General features: G+C 47.2%; 1 protein-coding gene across 1 annotated transcript; it reads left to right on the top strand.

The window, feature by feature from the left end:
• Positions 1-3,551: 3,551 nt before the first annotated feature.
• LOC109772720 (uncharacterized) lies at positions 3,552-11,989 on the top strand. Its single transcript, XM_020331420.4, has 5 exons — positions 3,552-3,721; positions 7,888-8,614; positions 9,617-9,674; positions 10,136-10,293; positions 10,689-11,989. Exons 1-4 carry the CDS (start codon positions 3,552-3,554, stop codon positions 10,291-10,293), a joined length of 1,113 nt encoding a protein of 370 aa, XP_020187009.1. The 3' UTR covers positions 10,689-11,989.
• The last annotated feature ends 9,730 nt before the right edge of the window (positions 11,990-21,719 follow it).

Below are 21,719 nucleotides of genomic sequence, written 5' to 3'. Positions count from 1 at the left end.
AGCCTATCAAAGACTAGCATATTCAAGCATCTTGTGGCATTTAGAAGAGTAGAGAATAGCATATTATAATTAGCAAGCATGTTGTACATTAACACCCTGAGATCCTTTCTCAACTCCCTATGAGAAAGCAATCCCAGAGCCATCATATCCAATCCACATCTCAGTATCCATTTCTAGTTGTAAAGATCGGGATACAACTCCAAGTCACCCTGTTACTGTGGACACGACTATTCGAATAGATTAATTTCCCTGCAAGGGTGCAACACATTACCTGACACGCTCAATCATCTCTGGCCAGACAGACTTTCCTAGGTCATGCCCGACCTCGGAAGATCAACACGTCGTAGCCCCACCTATGCTCAACACAGAGACCAGCACGCCGGTCTACATCCTAAATGCGAAGTGGTCCTAGGCCCATCGCCCTTTGCCCTCCTACACGTTGCGAGGGCGGCCTGGATCAGTCCTGGCAACCTACACTACAAGGCAGTTTCTTACATAGACCACCCGGGCGCGCGCCGATCAGTCGCTAACGCTTGGAAAGCTTCGGCTGATACTATGGCGTCGGTTGCCCATATCTTGTCCCACGTGGAGGTTATTGTGTATAGGCCAGTTGCCAACTCAGGTCAAATACCCAAATCGTTAGTGTCTTGGGAGCATGCGATAACGAGCAGAGACTCATGATCATGTGACCCCGTCGCCCCGGCTCGTGGACTTATGGCAAGGGCCCGGAATGCTTGGCCATGCCACGTAGAAATGTCGTGGGAACCCTCCAGGTCAACCTGACTACACATCAACTTGCGGGTATCCCTCAGGGCCGACCCGAGTTCAACATGGTTCTATGGTAAAGTCAAAGTAACTGTGTGTTCAAAACACCAAGGTGGAAACCTGAGGAATCACCCTCGATGGATTCCACTCGATGTAACCGTCAAGGTGGACTTGGAGGAATCACCCTCGATGGTCCACACTTGAGGGGTTGCACGACAGAGTCGTTATCAGGAGTGGTGAAGGAGGAATCACCCTCGAAGACCATGACCGATTAGCTACACTACAGAGTTAACATCAGAAGTGCTATACGAGGTACCACCCTCGGCACTCGTTAGTAGCTCTGTAGAGTCATACAACAAAGGGGGGTGTGATGTGATGTGACGGGCTCTGGACGTCGATCACATTGATCGAGTCATCGGTCATCAAGCGGGGCAACTGGGACAAGGTGAGGGGGTCACTGGTGGATCACCAACCAACCTATACTAAGCAGTTTAGGATAAACATGTAAGGTAACAATTGCAGGTTACAAAATCAGGCTATGCATGACAATAGGATCATACAAAAGTAGTAGCAATTCTAATGCAAGCATAAGAGAGAAGAGAATGGGCGATATCGGAATGATCAAGGGGGTTTGCTTGCCTGGTTGCTCTGCAGGCGAAAGGAATCTTTGCAAGCGTAGCCGTAGTCGAACACCGAAGCATCAACGGTCTCGGGGTCTACCGGAGAAGAAGGAGGGGCAAGAAACAATAAATAACAGGCATACAAAGCAACAAAAAGCATGACATGGCCGTAAGAAGTGCCAGGGGTGTTCTAACATGGTACTACATGTTGCAGACGGAGAGGGAAAACACTCGGAGGGGTTTTCCCAGTGTCTGGCCTTTTTAGGACAGATGAAAGAGAGGGGACGGTTCCATGTTTGCTATGCTAGGGGCACGTGATAGATGGACGGAGTGCATATTCGGATTCATCATATCTTTCTGATCGATTTTCATATATAAATTATTTTAGTTCGAGTTACGGTTTAATTTATATGATTTTTCAAAGATTTAAACAATTTATGGAATTATTATTAATTAAAAATGAAATGGTTAAATTGCTACGGGTACACAGAAGTGTACCCAGCAAAGTGCAGAGGGGCTGACAGGAGGGGCCAGGGGCTGAGTCAGCAGGTCAACCGTTGTCGCATTTCGGGTTCCGGCAAAACCCTTGAGGTTCAAACACTGGGGTGCGCACGAAGATCTCTCCCTACCGAACCACGCCCTCAGCCTCACCATGATCTCAAAGCTTATCTCGACGAACTCGCAACACAAGAGACACAGGATTTATACTGGTTCGGGCCACCATTGTGGTGTAATACCCTACTCCAGTGTGGTGTGGTGGATTGCCTCTTGGGCTGGGGATGACCAGTACAAGGGAAGAACAACCTCCTGAGGAGAGGTGTTCTTGTGCTCGGTGTGTGTGAGGATCGAATGGATCGAGTCCAAGATGAGTTCCAGCCGAGTTGCCTCCTACTGTGGTGGCTAGTCCTATTTATAGAGGCCTTGGTCCTCTCCCCAAGTATTGAGCGGGAAGGGAGCCAACAACGGCCAAATTCGAAGGGAGACAACTAGTACAAGTTATCCTGACTAAAGGTGGTCTTCGCCTGCAAAGGCTTTGGTGGTGACGCCGTCTTGGGCTCCATGGTGACCTCCATCTTGCCGTCCTGCTGGTCTTGGTCTCGGTGCACCGATATGGAAACCTTTGCCTGATGCATCGGGACTCCTCGCCTGTGCTTGCCCCTTTAGCACCAAAGAGGAAACGAGGACACTGCGCGCACTAGCGCCCGCCTGGCTCCAGTCGTCATGGCTTGCGTCACTGGAACCTCGCGAGGTGTCCCTTGCCTTGATCTCTCCGCCCCTCACGAGCCAGCCTGGTGAGGCCGCTCCCGAGGAGGTCTTGTGTCGTCCGCCTCGCGAGGCTTGGCCCCTCGTGAGGGTCTTGAGTGTTTGCTGGTGAAGATGGGCCGTACAGGGCCGCTGGGAGAGCCACGCCATGGGCCGCGGGCAGGCAAGTCTGGGGACCCCCGTTCCCAGGACGCCGACAGTAGCCGTCGGGCCCAAGGCGCGCTCGGACTTGGCTTCAAGGCGAAGCCAAAGGGCAAGTGCGGAGCGCCGCGGGCCCCAACAGCCTGCGGCCTTGGTCGACGCGTGGCGATTGATTGGATGTGGGCATCTCCGCTTCCCCATGCTGCCTCGGGAACTACCCGACTTGACGAGTCCCTGCTGCATGCAGAGAAATATCATCATTACCTGTGATCGTGGGGATCGCCGATTGGCCTTCTCCTGCTATAAATGAGGAGGGGGGTGGAGCCCCCGTTGCTCATCTATCCCCATTCTTCTTCCTTCTTCTTCCCTCTTGCTCCGTTGCTAGTAGCGACTCCCATGGCGCCTATTCGGAGGTTTTCGGCCGCAGAGAAGGGGAAAACCCCCCGCGACGAGCCTGGGCCACTTCCACCAAAGAAGAGGCCGAGCCACCGCCGCGACGTGGTCGTAAGGCCAGAGGTGTCGAGGCCTTGGTACGAGCGACCTCCTCCCGGGTACCCGCTGCCTCTGTATGCCCAAGCTGAGGGCTCCGGAGGGAGAAGCAACGAGCGCCGCCGCCCGCGGCGGAGCCGTGGTCGCCGTGCCGCGGTGACGCACGCCGTCGCCCCAGGAGTCCACGCCGCGGACTCCTCGCGCGAACTTGTGGTGTGGGCGGCGATGCCTCCGCGCACCTGGATCCGCTTCCCGCAGTTCTTCTCCGCTGAGATGTCGCTGAGGGGCCCCCTGGAGCTTTGGCTGCAACACGCCGACTGCGACGCCCCGGCGACCGGAGCGGAGGTCGGAACTGTCTCCCCCAGCAAGATCTTCATGACCCGTGGCTGGGGTAAGGTTGCTCGGGTCTGCCGCGCGGAAGACGCCCTCGCCATCCACTTCAGGTATGACGGCGCTTCCATGATGTTTTTCAAGGTCTTCAACACGGAAGGCCGCCGCTTGGAGTGCTGCCCCGGAGAGGGTTGTCGGGACGGCGCAGCGGCCAGCACCGAGCTTGACGCCGGCTCCTCTAGCGGCTCCTCCAGCAGCAGCGGCGGCTCTTGGGAGTCCAGCAGCTCTCCCGAGCGTTACGAGACCCCGGAGACGAGCGACGACAGCTACGTGCCTCCGAGCTCTCGCCGGGCCCGGAGCAAGGCCGCAGCGTCCGGCCATCGCCGCCGCTGATCTGGATGGGGTTGGCGCCGGCCTACCTTGGCCCACTATTGATGATGGCGTCGGCTGCGCTGGCGCGTGTAGATAGGGCTCCTAGGAAGTCCCCTCTTTTGTTCCCTGCGAGGAATCAAAGCGAACCCCGTGGGGGCGTGTAAAGGATCTGTAATGTCTTTTGCTCATATTACCCTTATTATGAAAATTGGCGAGCACATGTATTGCTTCGGCTCAGTCCCCCCTTTCCAACCCCACGACAGCTTGGTGCTCTACGCCGACAAGCCCCGGTCCCCAGGCAGTCTGCAGCCGTCGCTGGTATGCCAGGTCGCAATGCCGTGGTCAAGGCCAGGAGGTGAGCGGCCCGAGGTCCAGTAAGAGCTCCTGAGGCGCGATGCTCAAGAGGTCCCCTTTAGCGCTCAAGCAACTACCGAGAAGCAGGAAAGGGTGGCGACATCGCCGTAACAAGGCTGCCACAGGTGAGGGTTAGATGCTGTAGTGCGGGGTTGATCTAGTCGCGAGACTTATCTTGGCATTCCTGAGCTGGCTCTTTGTGTCGCGCCAGACTTGTGCGTCGACCGCTGTAGGGTAGCTAGGTTGGGCCCATGCGAGCCTCCCTCTCTTCTCCATGCTCTTCCATGTGATCTGCGTCCTCAGGTCATGGCCCTCGAGCGAGCTCAGCCGCCACTGGTATGCCAGGTCGCGATGCCGTGGTCAAGGCCAGGGGGTAAGGGTTGGAGATCCAGTAAGAGCTCCTGAGTCGCGATGCTCAGGAGCCCCCCTTTTAACGCGCAAGCGAATCACACGAGAGAAGAAGGAGGAGCCCGTGGTACCGCCCGCTGTCGTTCTCGGGAGGTTCTTGCAGGTCAGCACGAGGGAAAAGGTAGATTGCCACGATGATTGCCGGTCCGCCGCAGGTTGCTCTGCAAGAAGATGAAGGCACTGAGGGCCTGGTGAGGTGACGTGCGCATGACGTGCTGCGAGCGAGAGCTCGACCACTCAGATTTGTCGGCGCTGCAGGGACGGACCCGAGCACAGGCGCCCTGCCAGAGTGTGTAGCTCCCGTGGTGGGTGACAATCAAGCAGGTGATAACCATAGATAGATTATGCATGGAAAGCGAACTAGCTCAGATAAATGCAAGAACGATACATGCCACTGGGCTGGACCCGAGCGGCTTGGGGATGATGCAACCCGAGGGGCGCCCCCAACAGAGTAAGCTAAAGGCATAAAAGGATACATGCCGCAAGGACAGACCCACATGGCCTGGGAATGATGCAGCCCAAGGGGCGCTCCCAGCTAAGTAAACTTGGAAAATGTCACATGGTTCCGTTGTCGAAGGGGTGTTGGGGCAGCTGAAGACGCTTTAAGAAGGGCTTGCTCCTCACGAGCCACTGGGGCCTTGAGCCTCGGGAGGCTCTGGGAGTCCAGGTGGTTCCTTGAGGGCCGTGTCCATCTCCGCCAGGACTACATGATGCCTAACCTCCTGAGCCGCCAAGATGCTCCGCAGGTTGCGCTGGAAGGCGGCTGCCATGCTCGGCAGGCCGAATGGCATGCGAACATAGCTGTGAGGTGGGCCCTCGCAGCGTCCCACGCGCGAAGGCCAGAAGAGCTCCTGAGATGCGGCTCTGTTGAGCCCTGGGATGTCAACGCTGTCACAGCCATAGAATTTGTTTGCAGATAGTTGCATAAGCATCTGTGCATCATGTTTAATTTCTGTTAAATTTGAAGTGGGGATTGATCAAACCCTAGCACCAGATCAAATCAAATAGGTTCAAGTGAAAACATTTTCAATGAAACCAAGTTGCCCTTTAAAAATGTTCATGATCTAGTGAAAAAGGTGAAAACCTTATTCAGTGGTGATGCATATTTTTCATTGGCATTTTTGGTCTTTGAATTAAGTCACTACGTATTTGAATTGGGGCTATAAATTTCTATAAATAATTCCCTAGCCCTAATAATTCTGAAACTTGTGTGGGGCCCTGGAATAATTATCCCAGCATCCACAAAAGGTTTCAGCATTTACAAAATTGATTTGGTCCAGTAACCAAATTCAATCAAACATGCAAAATAGAAAAACAGAAACAGAAATAGAAAGAAAAGAAGAAAGCTTACCTGATGCTTACCTGCAGCCCACCTGGCGGCCACCACTGTAGTCGGCCCAACCCAGCAGCGGCCGACTTGCTAGTCGTCTTCAACCCAGCGCCAGAAGGACGCTGGGCGCGTGCTCGTCGCGCGCTCGCCACGCGCCGGGCCACCTCCTGCTTCCCGTCGCTGCCTCGACGCCCTGGACAACGACACGTTTTCCCCTGGACTGCCTCGTCCTCTCCCGTGCCTCTCTTCTCCTCTGCTCTCCTTCTCCCGCTGCTGCCGAGCGCCTCGCAGCACGCCGACGACCACCACTGTGGCCACCGGCGACCCCACGCCTTGCCGATGCGCCAAGAAGCTCCGCCTCGTTCCCCTCTTCCTCCTCACCGAGCCACATGGCGCCGGATGCCCCGTGACGCCGCCTTGGAGCTCATCTTCAACCTCCTACACCGAGCGTCGCAGTCGTCGATTCGCCGTCACCAGCGCGTCCCCGAGCTCTCCGACGATTCCATCGGATGCGCTGTGAGCTTCCGTCACTTCCCCCTAACCCCGTGGCGTTTTTCTCGTCGTAGCCGCCTTTTCCATCGGAGCCGAAGCTCGCCGGCGCCGTGCCTCATCGCCGCCGTGGACACAACCGCTGCAGCTTGCAGCAGAGCACACCACTGCACTCCGCGTGCTCCCACGAGCCTACCGCACCCACTAGCTCGTCCGGAAACTCATCCCCGCGTCCAGTCCGTGCTCGCACGAACTCCGGCCGCCGCAAAAGTTGCCGCCGCCGTCGATTTAGTCCACTCTGGCGCGAGCTGTTGCCGCCGTTGGATGCGCGAGACTCCCAACTTTCCGTAGCCGTAAACCGCGTCCAAAACCAAGCCCTGTGGGCGTTTTCCGAAGCCCTCCGCCGCATCTGTCGTCGCCGGCGTCAAACAGCTAGTGAGTTGACCTCGTTTGACCTGGGGTTTGACTCCCCTGGGTCAATGAAAGGTGGGCCCAGAGCCCTGCTAATTTTAGCTTAGCGCTAATTAACTTTTAGTTAACCCACTAAGTCACTGACATGTTGGCCCGGGCCCCACTGACAGTTTAGTTAGTATTAACTTAACCCTGTTAATTAGTTGTTTCACTAACGTGTGGGTCCCAGCCATCAGGTTTGACCTGGGCTGGCGCCTTTGACCTGCTGATGTCACAGTGACGCAATGCTAATGCAGTAATCTGTTTTCTGGATTTTAAATAAATCAGAAATAATTTATTTATTTTAGAAAATATCCAAAACTTCTAAAAATCATAGAAAATAATCTATAACTCAGAATGAAATAAGTTATATATGAAAAATGATCAAAAAATCCAATCTATCCATCTGTACTGGTTTCATGCATGTTTAAGCAACTTAACCTTGCTGTTTAGTGCAAAACATGATAAGGCACTATTTAAATTCATAAGTTGAGTTTGGGATTGAACCTTTGGTTCAAAATGACTCAAACCCAGCTGGTTGTAGTTGCATTATCCCAACACACTCATTTTGCCATGTCCTGATCATGCATCATATTAAGCATTGCATTGATTGTGTTCTTCCTTGTTTGCCGGTAATTGTCCCCTGTGAGTAGACGACGTTCCGACGATGAGATCGATGACACCGATGAAGAGCTATTACTATCTTCAGAACTGCCAGGCAAGCAGAACCCCCTTGTTCATTCTGATACAATCCCACTCTCTCGCTCCTGCCCTCTTTTACTATATTAGGACAACAACGATTCATCTGTTACATGCTGTGATAGTTGAACCCCTTTCCTCTGCATGACCTATCATTGCCATAAGGAAATATGTTAGTTGGGAGAACATGAGCGTTCTCAGAGCACAGCGAATGTCGGCCGTCGGATCGTTTTTTGATCCGTTTTGCACCGTCGGATCAAGCCACCGGTGGACATCGGCCGTTGGATCGAAAACGAGCACTGCTAAAATGAATAGTTCCCTCTCATTTGTGCCACCGCGCATTAATTCAGTGCCCCGCCGAGGGTATTTTGGTCATTTCACATACGGGTGTAAATGGACGGCGGCTCCCGTGCTAAAACCTAGCCGCCACCTCCTTCCTCGCTCGCTTCTCCTCCCGCAGCCGCCTCCCTCCCTCCCTCCCACGCAGCCGCCTCCCTCCCTCACTCGCTCCTCATCCGGCAACGGCGACGGCGGCTCCCGTGCCCGCGTTCTTCCTCCCGCAACACGTCTCCTCTCACCGCCGATCCCCAACCCAGACGTCAGCGCACACACGCCGGTGGCTCCCACCAACCACAGCGACGGCGGCAGCGGTCACAGAGGAGGGCAGCGGATCAGCTGCACCGGCGATGGCGTCCGTGGCGGCGGTGGAGGACGCGGCTGCGACGCTTCAGTGATGTCGCGCGTGCAGCAGGTGGCGACGCGGTCGGGGCGCGCGCAGGAGTCGATGCGCGTGGTGGCGGTGAGCAAGACGAAGCCCGTGGGCGTCATCTGCGGCGTGTACGACGCTGACCACCGCTGCTTCGGCGAGAACTACGTACAGGAGCTCATCGGCAAGGCCCCCCAGGTTGTACCCCCAGCTGAGAGGCACGAAATTTTTATCCCCCTTTCACTGCATGAAAGAACTGCTGGTTGGAACTAGGAGAGCATGCGTGAGAGAACTGCTGATTTTTGTCTTGATTGGTCATTCCTAATCAATGGTTCTATGTAGAATATTAAGATACTTGATTTTGAGATTTTCGTGAGATACCCATTGGGCATTCTTAATGAGGGAGTACATGTATAGTTGGGCAACTTTTTTAGTGCTTAACTGAAACAAAGTGAGATTCATGGTCTAAGAAAAGAGAAAAGTCCTTCTTCCCAATGGTTTACTGTACTAACGATAGACAATCCAGACAGTATTTATGTAGATAGTTTCCACTGACCGTTTATATTATTTACTTTGGACAGTTAGTATGTTTAATATTTAGGCAGATCTATCTCTTCCTCATCATGACACTAGGAAAGAAAATCAGGTAGAAAGTTGGAGAATGGCTGGACTGCACATGGTGCTGGTACATACTAAACTTACATGTGTTTCCTGCTTCCTTGTGTGACTGTATATGCAGTTATCAGTATCAGCTGGAGAACATGCGTACAGTAGGAAAGAGGGGGTCATAGGAGATGATCATTACCCATTTGCCTCCCAGAGAACATCACATTCTATTAATTCACTGTCTTTTTTGTGTATCTGGATGCCTAATTTCAGCAAAAGTGCTTAAAGCCTTTTGAGTTGGCCAAATTTGACAATTTTATTGGGAGAACTGGTGATGCTTATTGGTGACTATTTTTCAGAATTTAAAAAGTGCATAGTTCTAGGTCTTCATTGTATGAACATTCAGATTTGCACTTCAGAATATTTCAAGCGTCAAATAGTACGTCGAAACAGCCAGCTAGGAAGGCATCTTGGCGGTGGCTACATCGATTTCCTCATCATGGCATCCCTCTCTTTGTGTGCTTCTCTCCATGTACAGCATCGCCATGGCCAGATAAATGATTAACGCTATTTACCGTTTTTCTCTTGATGCAGCATTTTCCCTTGATTATGTTTAGAAGATGCCAAACGGCGGTAGTGGTTTGCCAAATTAGTAAGTCAATTTGATTCACATGCTTTGGAATTTTTTTGTGCTCATAGATCATGTTGTATGCATATTTGTGCTCATACATCATGTTGTATGCATATCTCAACTATTTTTAGTCAGTAGCATTGATAATCCATTCATCATAATTTGTAGCCTGATGGATTGATTCATGATTAAAATGGTGAAAAAGTGCAGTGTAGTCAGCACACAATGGTGCCATCAGCAAGTATGGTTGGTATTTTTTTTAAAAATCATGTTCCTGCTGTCTTATGCCTCCCTCATTATTTTGTTCCTTACTGGGAGTTTCAGCTAGGAATGAAACACAGCTAAGGCAACGATAATATGTGTGAGCATCTCCAAACTTTTTTGTGTACCAAGCTATTGAAAAATTTGTCATTGTTTATGCCTTGTTGTCGCCTCTTCCTTTGTCCCTGATCTCCCTGTCTCGTGTTGTTTTGGCTTTGCAGCAGTTCCTGGCAAGTACATAGGTCTGGATTTGGTGACTTCGGCTCACATGTCAACAGACCTTCCCTTCTTCCCGTCGCCGCCGTCCCCAACCCACCCACGCACGGTTGCTCGACGCCACCTTGGCGGTGTTCTTCGACACTTGGGGGCAATGGAGTAGGTATAAAATCGCCCTCGCTTGCACTACCCAAATCCCCTCCCTCATTGTCTGGCTTTCTCTGGTGGGTTAACTGTGAGTTAGTTTGTGATTTGATCTGTTATGGATTGTACAAGTGGGTGCATTGGTTTGAGCGGGGAGCCGGTTTAGGTATCTGAGAGCACTAACGTACCTTCAAACTGGAAAAGGTAATTTCGTTTAGTATGGAATTACCTTTCATGGATCCATGCCCGATTGCATCCTAAGCTCATGCCTAAACTGAAAAGAGGCGCCATGAAGAACTATATTTTTCTGTCAATTTGTTCTGCAATGCTGAAAGCAAAGAATGGTTTTCTTAGTTCTTGTGTATCTTATATTAAATTTACAGATGTCTACTTATGTGCTTCAATTTCTTGCAGCTGCGAGAGACCGGGATTCTTGCAACTGCGAGAGACCTGTGACATCAACTTGTTGTTTTGGTAAAGAAAATTCTGCTTGTGCAGAAACTGCTGAAACTTTGAACTTTCTAAAATTTTCTACTGGGTATTCCAAAGTTATTTCCCTCGTGTGTTGATATTATATACAGATGGTAACATAAATAGCTTTTCTCCGCCACACAAATTATAGATAGAAGGACAATGATTTGCATGTGGGGAGATGGATGAGCTAATCAAATATCTCAGGTACATCATGTAATTAAATTTGCATACATACACCATTCCATGTGCGGCATCTTCATATGTAGTTCTGACAATTCATGTTGTCCAATAAATCATTTAAATTTTATTTGCTTATCTATAATATTTGCCCCGTTAACACATCTATAATTTGTGAACTTGTGTGCTTGAAGAATATATGTACTCATCGAATAGGAATTGATTTCTACATTAAACATCACATGTAAGTAATTCCAAGAAATAGTTTCAGCGAAACCAGAAGACACACCGACAGATCAAATAATTCTTCAATGCACTACCACTCACAAGAGCAAATCAATGTGTACAGCCAAGATGCCAATGAAGGGAGAATTGAGTTCAAAATGAGAGACTTACACACATTTTCAGCAGTAGTAAGTTGCTCCTTATGGTACTGTTGTAGACACATTTTACCAAGCCTTTATCCCAATTGAAGCTGATGGCATGGTTCATATGAGAAATCAGTATAACCAAGTAGCATATGAGTCCATCCAACATAATTCAACTTTCCAAGCTGACATCCTGAACATTCAGGCACGGAAGGGGAAAGGGCGACAACAGGATCTGCCGGCACCGCTGCAATGAGGAACATGACCGGGCATGGAGGCTCACGCACTCCTAGGACAACCGGGGAATGACGTTGACGGCGTGGCCGCCATGGTGACAGTCATGGAAGAATGCACGCACGGTCAAAGGGAGATTGGAAAGAAGGGACACATTATCAGGGTCTATGCATGAAGAGGAGAGCACAGCGGATGCCCATGCACAAGTAAAGAACATGCTCGCAATTCGGGAGGCTCGACGGTAGCAGCGGGAAGGCGGTAGCGGCTGCCGCTGTTGAACGGACAGGCAGACAAGGAAGTGTATTTAGTTTATCAGAGTATATTAGTAGGTACTTAAAGCAAAAATAGCATTTCTTCCTATATAAATGGTACAGCTTGGTGGTAAGCAAAAATTTAATTAATACATGTGTGACAGTTTTAGTTAGAATATCTCAAAAATCATCTCAATAGTTTAGTCTTTAATTTCTGTCCTATTCCAGTTCCAAAGGCATACATGTTAGTGTCTTTTTCTAATTTTGCAAGCTGCTGCATGGAATGTTGATAAGCAATCTTTTACTTTCTATTTGTCGGTATGTCAAGTAGCTTTTCTTGATGCTCTGTTCCATCTATCATGGATAAGGAACTTTTTTTCTTGATGATATGTTTTCCTCAACTATTGTTTAGTTGATTTCCCAAATATATCATGTTGTACAAATGGTTTTCGAGTGAATTGCTCGCCGTGAGGTGGGCAACGCGCGGCAAGCCGCGCCACCTATCTAGTAGTAAATAGATGAAACTCACTAGCATGAGTAGGAGTTGTTTGAGCCCTGATGTGCTTAGAGTTGAGTCAGGTCTGATTCATCGGGGATGAATTGGAATGTGGTGAACATGTCCTACTGTTAAGAGCTAAGTGTGTGAACATGATTTGGTAAAGGTAGCGGTGAGAGGCCATGTAGGAGTACATGGTGGGTTGTCTCATTCCAGTCGTCCTCGGGAACTGAGTTCTGTGTTTGTGATCCATGAACAGCTATTACCACGCATTGGAATGCTTAAGTGCCCCTCTCGGCTTCTTAACCACCCTTGTCCTCTGTCCAGGAGTTGCAAGTAGTTTCTGGTGTTTGTAGTATGCTGGAGGCCGTGCGCAGCGCTGACCCGAGGGGTGGGCTGTGATGCTGTAGGCACGTGGTCGGGTATGCCGGGTGCCTTCTTGGTGTCGCGGAACCCTGTACACATCGTTTGGGGGCGTATGTGGAAACCTCGGCCGGACTCCCTGCGGATGGAACCTGAATAGGCGATAAACCTGGACTAGAGACTTGAGTGTTTAGGTAGGCCGTGGCCGACACCCTCGTTGGGATTCTGCTTGAATGTTGCCGAGTACATGTCGTGTAAACGGCGGTAAGTGGTGAGATCGTGTGTGAAGAAGTACACCCCTGCAGGGTTAACATCATCTATTCGATTAGCCGCGTCCGCGGTAAAGGACCTCTGGGTTGCCTATACAGTTCATAGACAAGTGAAAGTGGATACTCTAAAATGCGCAAGATAAGCGTGAGTGCTATGGATGGCCTTCTCGTAGGGTGACAGGAGCGGATCCATAGTGGTGTATTGATATGGTAAACATGTGGACTCGTGTGCGCCACCTCAAAAGAGTTACTTGCAGTCGTAGTTCAGGATAGCCACCGAGTCAAAGCTGGCTTGCTGCAGTTAAACTCCACCACCCCCTTTGTTGATACTGATGCATATGTAGCTAGTTCTGATGTAAGTCTTGCTGGGTACATTTTGATACGTCTCCAACGTATCTATAATTTTTGATTGTTCCATGCTATTATATTATTTGTTTTGGATGTTTAATGGGCTTTACTAAGCACTTTTATATGATTTTTGTGACTAACCTATTAACCTAGAGCCCAGTGCCAGTTTCTGTTTTTTTTGCCTATTTCAGTGTTTCGCAGAAAAGGAATATCAAACGGAGTCCAAAAGGAATGAAACCTTCGAGAGAGTTATTTTTGGAACGAAAGCAATCCAGGAGACTTGGAGTACACGTCAGGGAAGCTTCGAGGTGGCCACGAGGCAGGGAGGCGCGCCTGCCCCCCTGGGCGCGCCCCCACCCTCGTGGGCCCCTCGTGGCTCCCCTGACCGACTTCTTTCGCATATATATATATATATATATATATACCCTAAAAACTTCGGGGAACAGAATAGATCGGGAGTTCCACCGCCGCAAGCCTCTGTAGCCACCAAAAACCAATCGGGACCCTGTTCCGGCACCCTGCCGGAGGGGGAATCCCTCACCGGTGGCCATCTTCATCATCTCGGCGCTCTCCATGACGAGGAGGGAGTAGTTCACCCTCGGGGCTGAGGGTATGTACCAGTAGCTATGTGTTTGATCGTTCTCTCTCTCTCTCGTGTTCTTGAGATGGTAAGATCTTGATGTATCGCGAGCTTTGTTATTTTAGTTGGATCTTATGGTGTTTCTCCCCCTCTACTCTCTTGTAACGGATTGAGTTTTCCCCTTGAAGTTGTCTTGTCGGATTGAGTCTTTAGGGATTTGAGAACACTTGATATATGTCTTGTCGTGCTTATCTGTGGTGACAATGGGATATTCACGTGATCCACTTGATGTATGTTTTGGTGGTAAACTTGCGGGTTCCGCTCGTGAACTTATGCATAGGGGTTGGTACACGCTTTCGTCTTGACTCTCCGGTAGAAACTTTGGGGCACTCTTTGAAGTCCTATGTGTTGGTTGAATAAATGAATCTGAGATTGTTTGATGCATATCGTATAATCATAGCCACGGATACTTGAGCTGACATTGGAGTATCTAGGTGACATTAAGGTTTTGGTTGATTTGTGTCTTAAGGTATTATTCTAGTACGAACTCTATGATAGATCGAATAGAAAGAATAGCTTCGTGTTATTTTACTACAGACTCTTAAATAGATCGATCAGAAAGGATAACTTTGAGGTGGTTTTGTACCCTACAATAATCTCTTCGTTTGTTTTCCGCTATTAGTGACTTTGGAGTGGCTCTTTGTTGCATGTTGAGGGATTGTTATATGATCCAATTATGTTATTATTGTTGAGAGAACTTGCACTAGTGAAAGTATGAACCCTAGGTCTTGTTTCAACGCATTGCAATACCGTTTGTGCTCACTTTTATTACTTGTTACCTTGCTGTTTTTATATTTTCAGATTACAAAAACCTATATCTATCATCCATATTGCACTTGTATCACCATCTCTTCGCCGAACTAGTGCACCTATATAATTTACCATTGTATTGCGTGTGTTGGGGACACAAGAGACTCTTTGTTATTTGGTTGCAGGGTTGTTTGCGAGAGACCATCTTCATCCTACGCCTCCCACGGATTGATAAACCTTAGGTCATCCACTTGAGAGAAATTTGCTACTGTCCTACAAACCTCTGCACTTGGAGGCCCAACAACGTCTACAAGAAGAAAGTTGCGTAGTAGACATCAAGCTCTTTTCTGGCGCCGTTGCCGGGGAGGTGAGTGCTTGAAGGTATATCTTTAGATCTTGCAATCGAATATTTTTGTTTCTTATTTTATCACTAGTTTAGTCTATAAAAGAAAACTACAAAAAAATGGAATTGAGTTTGCCTCATACGCTTCATCTTTTTAATATCTTTCGTGAGAGTGATGGAAAGGAAAATTGTGCCGAAGTGTTAGAAGAAAAATGCATTAAAATGTTTGGCACTAAATCTTTGAATGATGAGCATGATTGCAATGTTGTTAGTATGAACTCTTTGAATATCCATAGTACTAATGATGATTGCACTAGTCATGATGAGAATGTCTCTTATAAGCATGTTGATTTTTGCGGAGTGCATAGAGCTTGCAAGTACACACCAATTAGGGAAAATAGATTTTGCAAGAGGCATAAGTATTTGGAAACTAAATGATTGCAAGAAAGGCTAGATGTTTGTGCTGAAAATTTAAACTTTCTTAGCCGTACTTGTGAACTTTGCAATGAACGTGATCATTTCAGTACCCAATGCAAATTGTTTCATGATCGGATCGTGTCCAAAAATTGTGATGACTTGATTTCCTTTGCACATCATAATGAACTTAGTTTGCTTTTGGGTTATGAAGAAATGAAACGTGCAACTAAGGGTATTCCAGAATATAACCTTGAGAAATTCCTCGATATTGATCTAGAAGAAATTTATATGTATTGTGTGGTGAATTGCATTGAAAATCCTTATATTGCCAATTACATAAAGAAAAGAAAACAAATAGAAGATGAAGAGAATACTGATGAAAGGGAAGAGACTTCCCAATATCCTCCTGTTATTTCTTATGATGAATCAGGTAACGAGGAGGAGCCTTCTATTCAACCAATCTCATTAAAAAGGAGTTTCAAAAAGAGGATTGAACCCACACATGATGTGAAGAAGAAAAATAAAAGAAGGAGAAGCAAAGGTAGAAAGGTATCTCTCCCAAATTATGTTGCTCCTATTACTCATTGTGATGATGATAATTGCTATACTATTGGTGCTATCCATACTATTAATGATGAGAGTGATTATGCTTGTGATATGAAAAGGCCCAAGCTTGGGGATGCTATGTTTGATGAAGATGATGTTTTTGAGAATATATTTGCTGCAATTAATGTTTGTCCCAAGCTTGGGGATGCTACGTTTAATGAAGATGATATTTTTAGTCTCCCAAGTTTTGATATGCAAATTTATAATGATGACAACATGCCTCCTACTTATGATGATTATATTGATGAAAGTGGGTTTGGAAGAGTGTCAACTTTAGGATGTAATGATCCCACGATTTTGGAGGATGTTGAATCTTATTATGATAATTATGAAAGTGGATTTGGAGAGGCCATGACTTTATTTACTAATGATTCCACTATCTTGGAAGAGGTTTCAATTGATTATGATGAGAACAAAGTTGCTACTTATGATGAATATTGTGATGGAACTTATGCTATAAAAAATAGTGATGATTATATTTATACAACTTGTCATGATTATGATTACCCTTTTTTGAATATTACTCTTTTAATGTGGAAACAGTTTATAGTATTCGAGTTTCTTATGATACTCCCACTATTCCGAATGAGAAGAATTTTGCTTATGTGGAGAGTAGTAAAAATTCCATACTTGTAGATCATGAAAAGAATGTTTTAGGTGCTGATTATATTGTTGAATTCATTCATGATGCTACTGAAAATTATTATGAGAGAGGAATATATGCTTGTAGGAATTGCAATCATATCAAGTTTCCTCTCTATGTGCTTAAAGTTTTGAAGTTATGCTTGTTTTGCCTTCCTATGCTAGTTGATTATTGTTCCCATAAGTTGTTTGCTCACAAAATCCCTATGCATAGGAAGTGGGTTATACTTAAATGTGCTAGTCATATTCTTCATGATGCTCTCTTTATGTTTCAATTCTTATGTCTTATGTGAGCATCATTGAAATCATCATGCCTAGCTAGGGGCGTTAAACGATAGCGCTTGCTGGGAGGCAACCCAATTTTATTTTAGTTTCTTGCCTTTTGGTTCTGTTTAGTAATAAATAATCTATCTAGCCTCTGGTTAGATGTGTTTTTATGTTTAATTTAGTGTTTGTGCCAAGTTAAACCTATAGGACCTTCTTGGATAACAGTTATTTGATCTTGCTGAAAATTCCAGAAACTTTCTGTTCACAAAAACAATTGTTAAAAATTACCAGAACATGATATGATACTTATTCCAATTGCAGCAGATCAATAAACAAATTATTTAGGTCGTCCTATTTTCGCAGAATTTTTAGAGTTCCAGAAGTTTGCCTTAGTTACAGATTACTACAGACTGTTTTGTTTTTAACATATTCTGTTTTTAGTGTGTTGTTTGCTTATTTTGATGAATCTATGGCTAGTAAAAGAGCTTATAAACCATAGAGAAGTTGGAATACAGTAAGTTTAACACCAATATAAATAAAGAATGAGTTCAATACAGTACCTTGAAGTGGTGTTTTGTTTTCTTCCGCTAACGGAGCTTACGAGTTTTCTGTTAAGTTTTGTGTTGTGAAGTTTTCAAGTTTTGGGTAAAGATTCGATGGACTATGGAATAAGGAGTGGCAAGAGCCTAAACTTGGGGATGCCCAAGGCACCCCAAGGTAAATCCAAGGACACCAAAAAGCCAAATCTCGGGGATGCCCCGGAAGGCATCCCCTCTTTCGTCCTCATCCATTGGTAAATTTACTTGGAGCTATATTTTTATTCACCACATGATATGTGTTTTGCTTGGAGCGTCATTTTATTTTATTTTGTTTTGCTTGCTGTTTGAATAAAATACCATGATCTTCATGATAGAGAGTCTCCTATGTTGTCACTTTCATATACTAGTGGGAATTTTACATTATAGAACTTGACTTGTATATTCCAATGATGGGCTTCCTCAAAATGCCCTAGGTCTTCGTGAGCAAGCGAGTTGGATGCACACCCACTTAATTTCTTTTGTTGAGCTTTCATACACTTATAGCTCTAGTGCATCCGTTGCATGGCAATCCCTACTCACTCACATTGATATCTATTGATGGGCATCTTCATAGCACGTTGATACGCCTAGTTGATGTGAGACTATCTTCTCCTTTTTTGTCTTCTCCACAACCACCATTCTATTCCACCTATAGTGCTATGTCCATGACTCACGCTCATGTATTGCGTGAAGATTGAAAAAGTTTGAGAACATCAAAAGTATGAAACAATTGCTTGGCTTGTCATCGGGGTTGTACATGATTTAAATATTTTATGTGATGAAGATAGAGCATAGCCAGACTATATGATTTTGAAGGGATAGCTTGCTTTGGCCATGTTATTTCGAGAAGACATGATTGCTCTGTTAGTATGCTTGAAGTATTATTGTTTTCATGTCAATATTAAACTTTTGTTTTGAATCTTATGGATCTGAATATTCTTGCCACGATAAAGAAGATTACATTGATAAATATGTTAGGTGGCATTCCACATCAAAAATTCTGTTTTTATCATTTACCTACTCGAGGACGAGCAGGAATTAAGCTTGGGGATGCTGATACGTCTCCAACATATCTATAATTTTTTATTGTTCCATGCTATTATATTATCTGTTTTGGATGTTTAATGGGCTTTACTAAGCACTTTTATATGGTTTTTGGGACTAACCTATTAACCTAGAGCCCAGTGCCAGTTTCTGTTTTTTGCCTATTTCAGTGTTTCGCAGAAAAGGAATATCAAATGGAGTCCAAACGGAATGAAACCTCCGGGAGAGTTATTTTTGGAACGGAAGCAATCCAGGAGACTTGGAGTACACATCAGGGAAGCTTCGAGGTGGCCACTAGGCAGGGAGGCGCGCCTGCCCCCCTGGGCGCGCCCCCACCCTCGTGGGCCCCTCGTGGCTCCCCTGACCGACTTCTTTCGCCTATATATATATCCATATACCATAAAAACTTCGGGGAACAGAATAGATCGGAAGTTCTGCCGCCGCAAGCCTCAGTAGCCACCAAAAACCAATCGGGACCCTGTTCCGGCACCCTGCCGGAGGGGGATCCCTCACCGGTGGCCATCTTCATCATCCCGGCGCTCTCCATGACGAGGAGGGAGTAGTTCACCCTCGGGGCTGAGGGTATGTACTAGTAGCTATGTGTTTGATCTCTCTCTCTCTCTCTCTCTCTCTCTCGTGTTCTTGAGATGGTAAGATCTTGATGTATCGCGAGCTTTGTTATTTTAGTTGGATCTTATGATGTTTCTCCCCCTCTACTCTCTTGTAACGGATTGAGTTTTCCCCTTGAAGTTGTCTTGTCGGATTGAGTCTTTAAGGATTTGAGAACACTTGATATATGTCTTGTCGTGCTTATCTGTGGTGACAATGGGATATTCACGTGATCCACTTGATGTATGTTTTGGTGGTAAACTTGCGGGTTCCGCTCGTGAACTTATGCATAGGGGTTGGCACACGTTTTCGTCTTGACTCTCCGGTAGAAACTTTGGGGCACTCTTTGAAGTTCTATGTGTTGGTTGAATAGATGAATCTGAGATTGTTTGATGCATATCGTATAATCATAGCCACGGATACTTGAGGTGACATTGGAGTATCTAGGTGACATTAAGGTTTTGGTTGATTTGTGTCTTAAGGTGTTATTCTAGTACGAACTCTATGATAGATCGAATAGAAAGAATAGCTTCGTGTTATTTTACTACAGACTCTTGAATAGATCGATCAGAAAGGATAACTTTGAGGTGGTTTTGTACCCTACAATAATCTCTTCGTTTGTTCTCCGCTATTAGTGACTTTGGAGTGGCTCTTTGTTGCATGTTAAGGGATTGTTATATGATCCGATTATGTTATTATTGTTGAGAGAACTTGCACTAGTGAAATTATGAACCCTAGGCCTTGTTTCAACGCATTGCAATACCGTTTGTGCTCACTTTTATTACTTGTTACCTTGCTGTTTTTATATTTTCAGATTACAAAAACCTATATCTATCATCCATATTGCACTTGTATCACCATCTCTTCACCGAACTAGTGCACCTATATAATTTACCATTGTATTGGGTGTGTTGGGGACACAAGAGACACTTTGTTATTTGGTTACAGGGTTGTTTGAGAGAGACCATCTTCATCCTACGCCTCCCAGGGATTGATAAATCTTAGGTCATCCACTTGAGGGAAATTTGCTACTGTCCTACAAACCTCTGCACTTGGAGGCCCAACAACGTCTACAAGAAGAAGGTTGCGTAGTAGACATCACATTTGTACTCACGTTTGCTTAATTTATGTTTTTGCAGAGAGACCTCAGTCTCACTAGTAGTTTCGCGTGGACTTTGACGTTTAGCTTGTTACCTCAGCTACGATCTTGTGCCCTCGGTAGGGTCTTGTAGACAGTCAGGTTACTTAGCCTTTTTCATTTGTAGTTGTCTGTACTCAGACAAGATAAGCTTCCGCATGTGCTTGTTGCTTGTATGACTTGGATGCTGGGTCATCAGACCCATGTTTGTAATATCTGGCTCTTCGGAGTCTAATGAATAAATACTTTGAGATGTAGAGTTTTGTTGTGATGCCATGTTGTATTTACACATATCGGGCATATTGCGTGTATGATTGAAATGCTTGGTATGTGTGTGATCCGACAACCTAGTTGTTTATCCTTGGTAGCCTCTCTTATGGGGAAATGTAGTCTAGTGCTTCCACTGAGCCATGGTAGTCTGCTACAGCCCGGTTTACCGGAGTCCTGCTAGCCTAGTTACTACTGCTCCGGAACACTTAGACTGGCCGACATGTGATCCACTTCGTTCCTGTGTCTGTCCCTTCGGGGAAATGTCACGCGGTGACTTCCGGAGTCCTGCTAGCCTGCTACAGCCCGGGTTCCCGGAGTCCTGTTAGCCCAGTTGCTACAGCCCGGATCCACACGCTGATGACCGACACGTTCGATGCTGGTTCATGTATGCCTGTCCCCGTAAGTTAGCGCCACTTTGGGTTCACGACTAGTCATGTCGGCCCGGGTTCTCTGTCATATGGATGCTAGCGACACTATCATATACGTGAGCCAAAAGGCGCAAACGGTCCCGGGCCAGGTAAGGTGGCACCCATGGGAATACCGTGCGTGAGGCCGCAAAGGGATATGATGTGTTACATGCTAGATCGGTGTCACTTAGGATCGGGGTCCTGACAAACGCAGATGTGCAGCCCGCCATCGTCGCTTGGATGGGGAGCCGCGCCAGGTGAGCGGCGGTCGCAGCGCATGGCCCTTGCATCCCGCAGTTCCTGAGTGGTCTTGGCAATGAACTCCTGAGCACTGGTGCTCCTCGTTCGGTGTCCTCCTGAGGGAACCGTGCTGCGAAGCACGCCTCCACGTGGTTCCCGAGCGCCTCCCTCGTGATGTTGGCAAGGTCTGAGGCCCTCCAGAAGAGATCCCCCGAGCCCTACCCGAGGAGGGCGTCGGGCGCGCCTTCCTATGCAAGGGCGGGAGGCGCCCCAGGCGTGGGCACCGATCCTGACGAGGCACCACTTGCGACGCCATTCCCCTGAGGCCCTATGCGGAGTAGCTGCTTCTTCTTCTTGGGGATGACCTCAGGGGGGTATTGCGCTGCATTGTTGTCGGGGTCTTCGATTGATGCTGCTTGGAAGGCATGCTTGAGGGAGCACACCGCATCTCTTTCTTCGCAGGGGACTGTGATGATCCCGCCGCTTCCTGGCATCTTGAGGACGTTGTAGCCGT

This window comes from Aegilops tauschii, chromosome 2 (assembly GCF_002575655.3).
Source record: "Aegilops tauschii subsp. strangulata cultivar AL8/78 chromosome 2, Aet v6.0, whole genome shotgun sequence".
Taxonomy (NCBI): domain Eukaryota; kingdom Viridiplantae; phylum Streptophyta; class Magnoliopsida; order Poales; family Poaceae; genus Aegilops; species Aegilops tauschii.
Note: the sequence above shows the minus strand (reverse complement) of the source record. Positions and strands in the feature narration are given on the sequence as shown.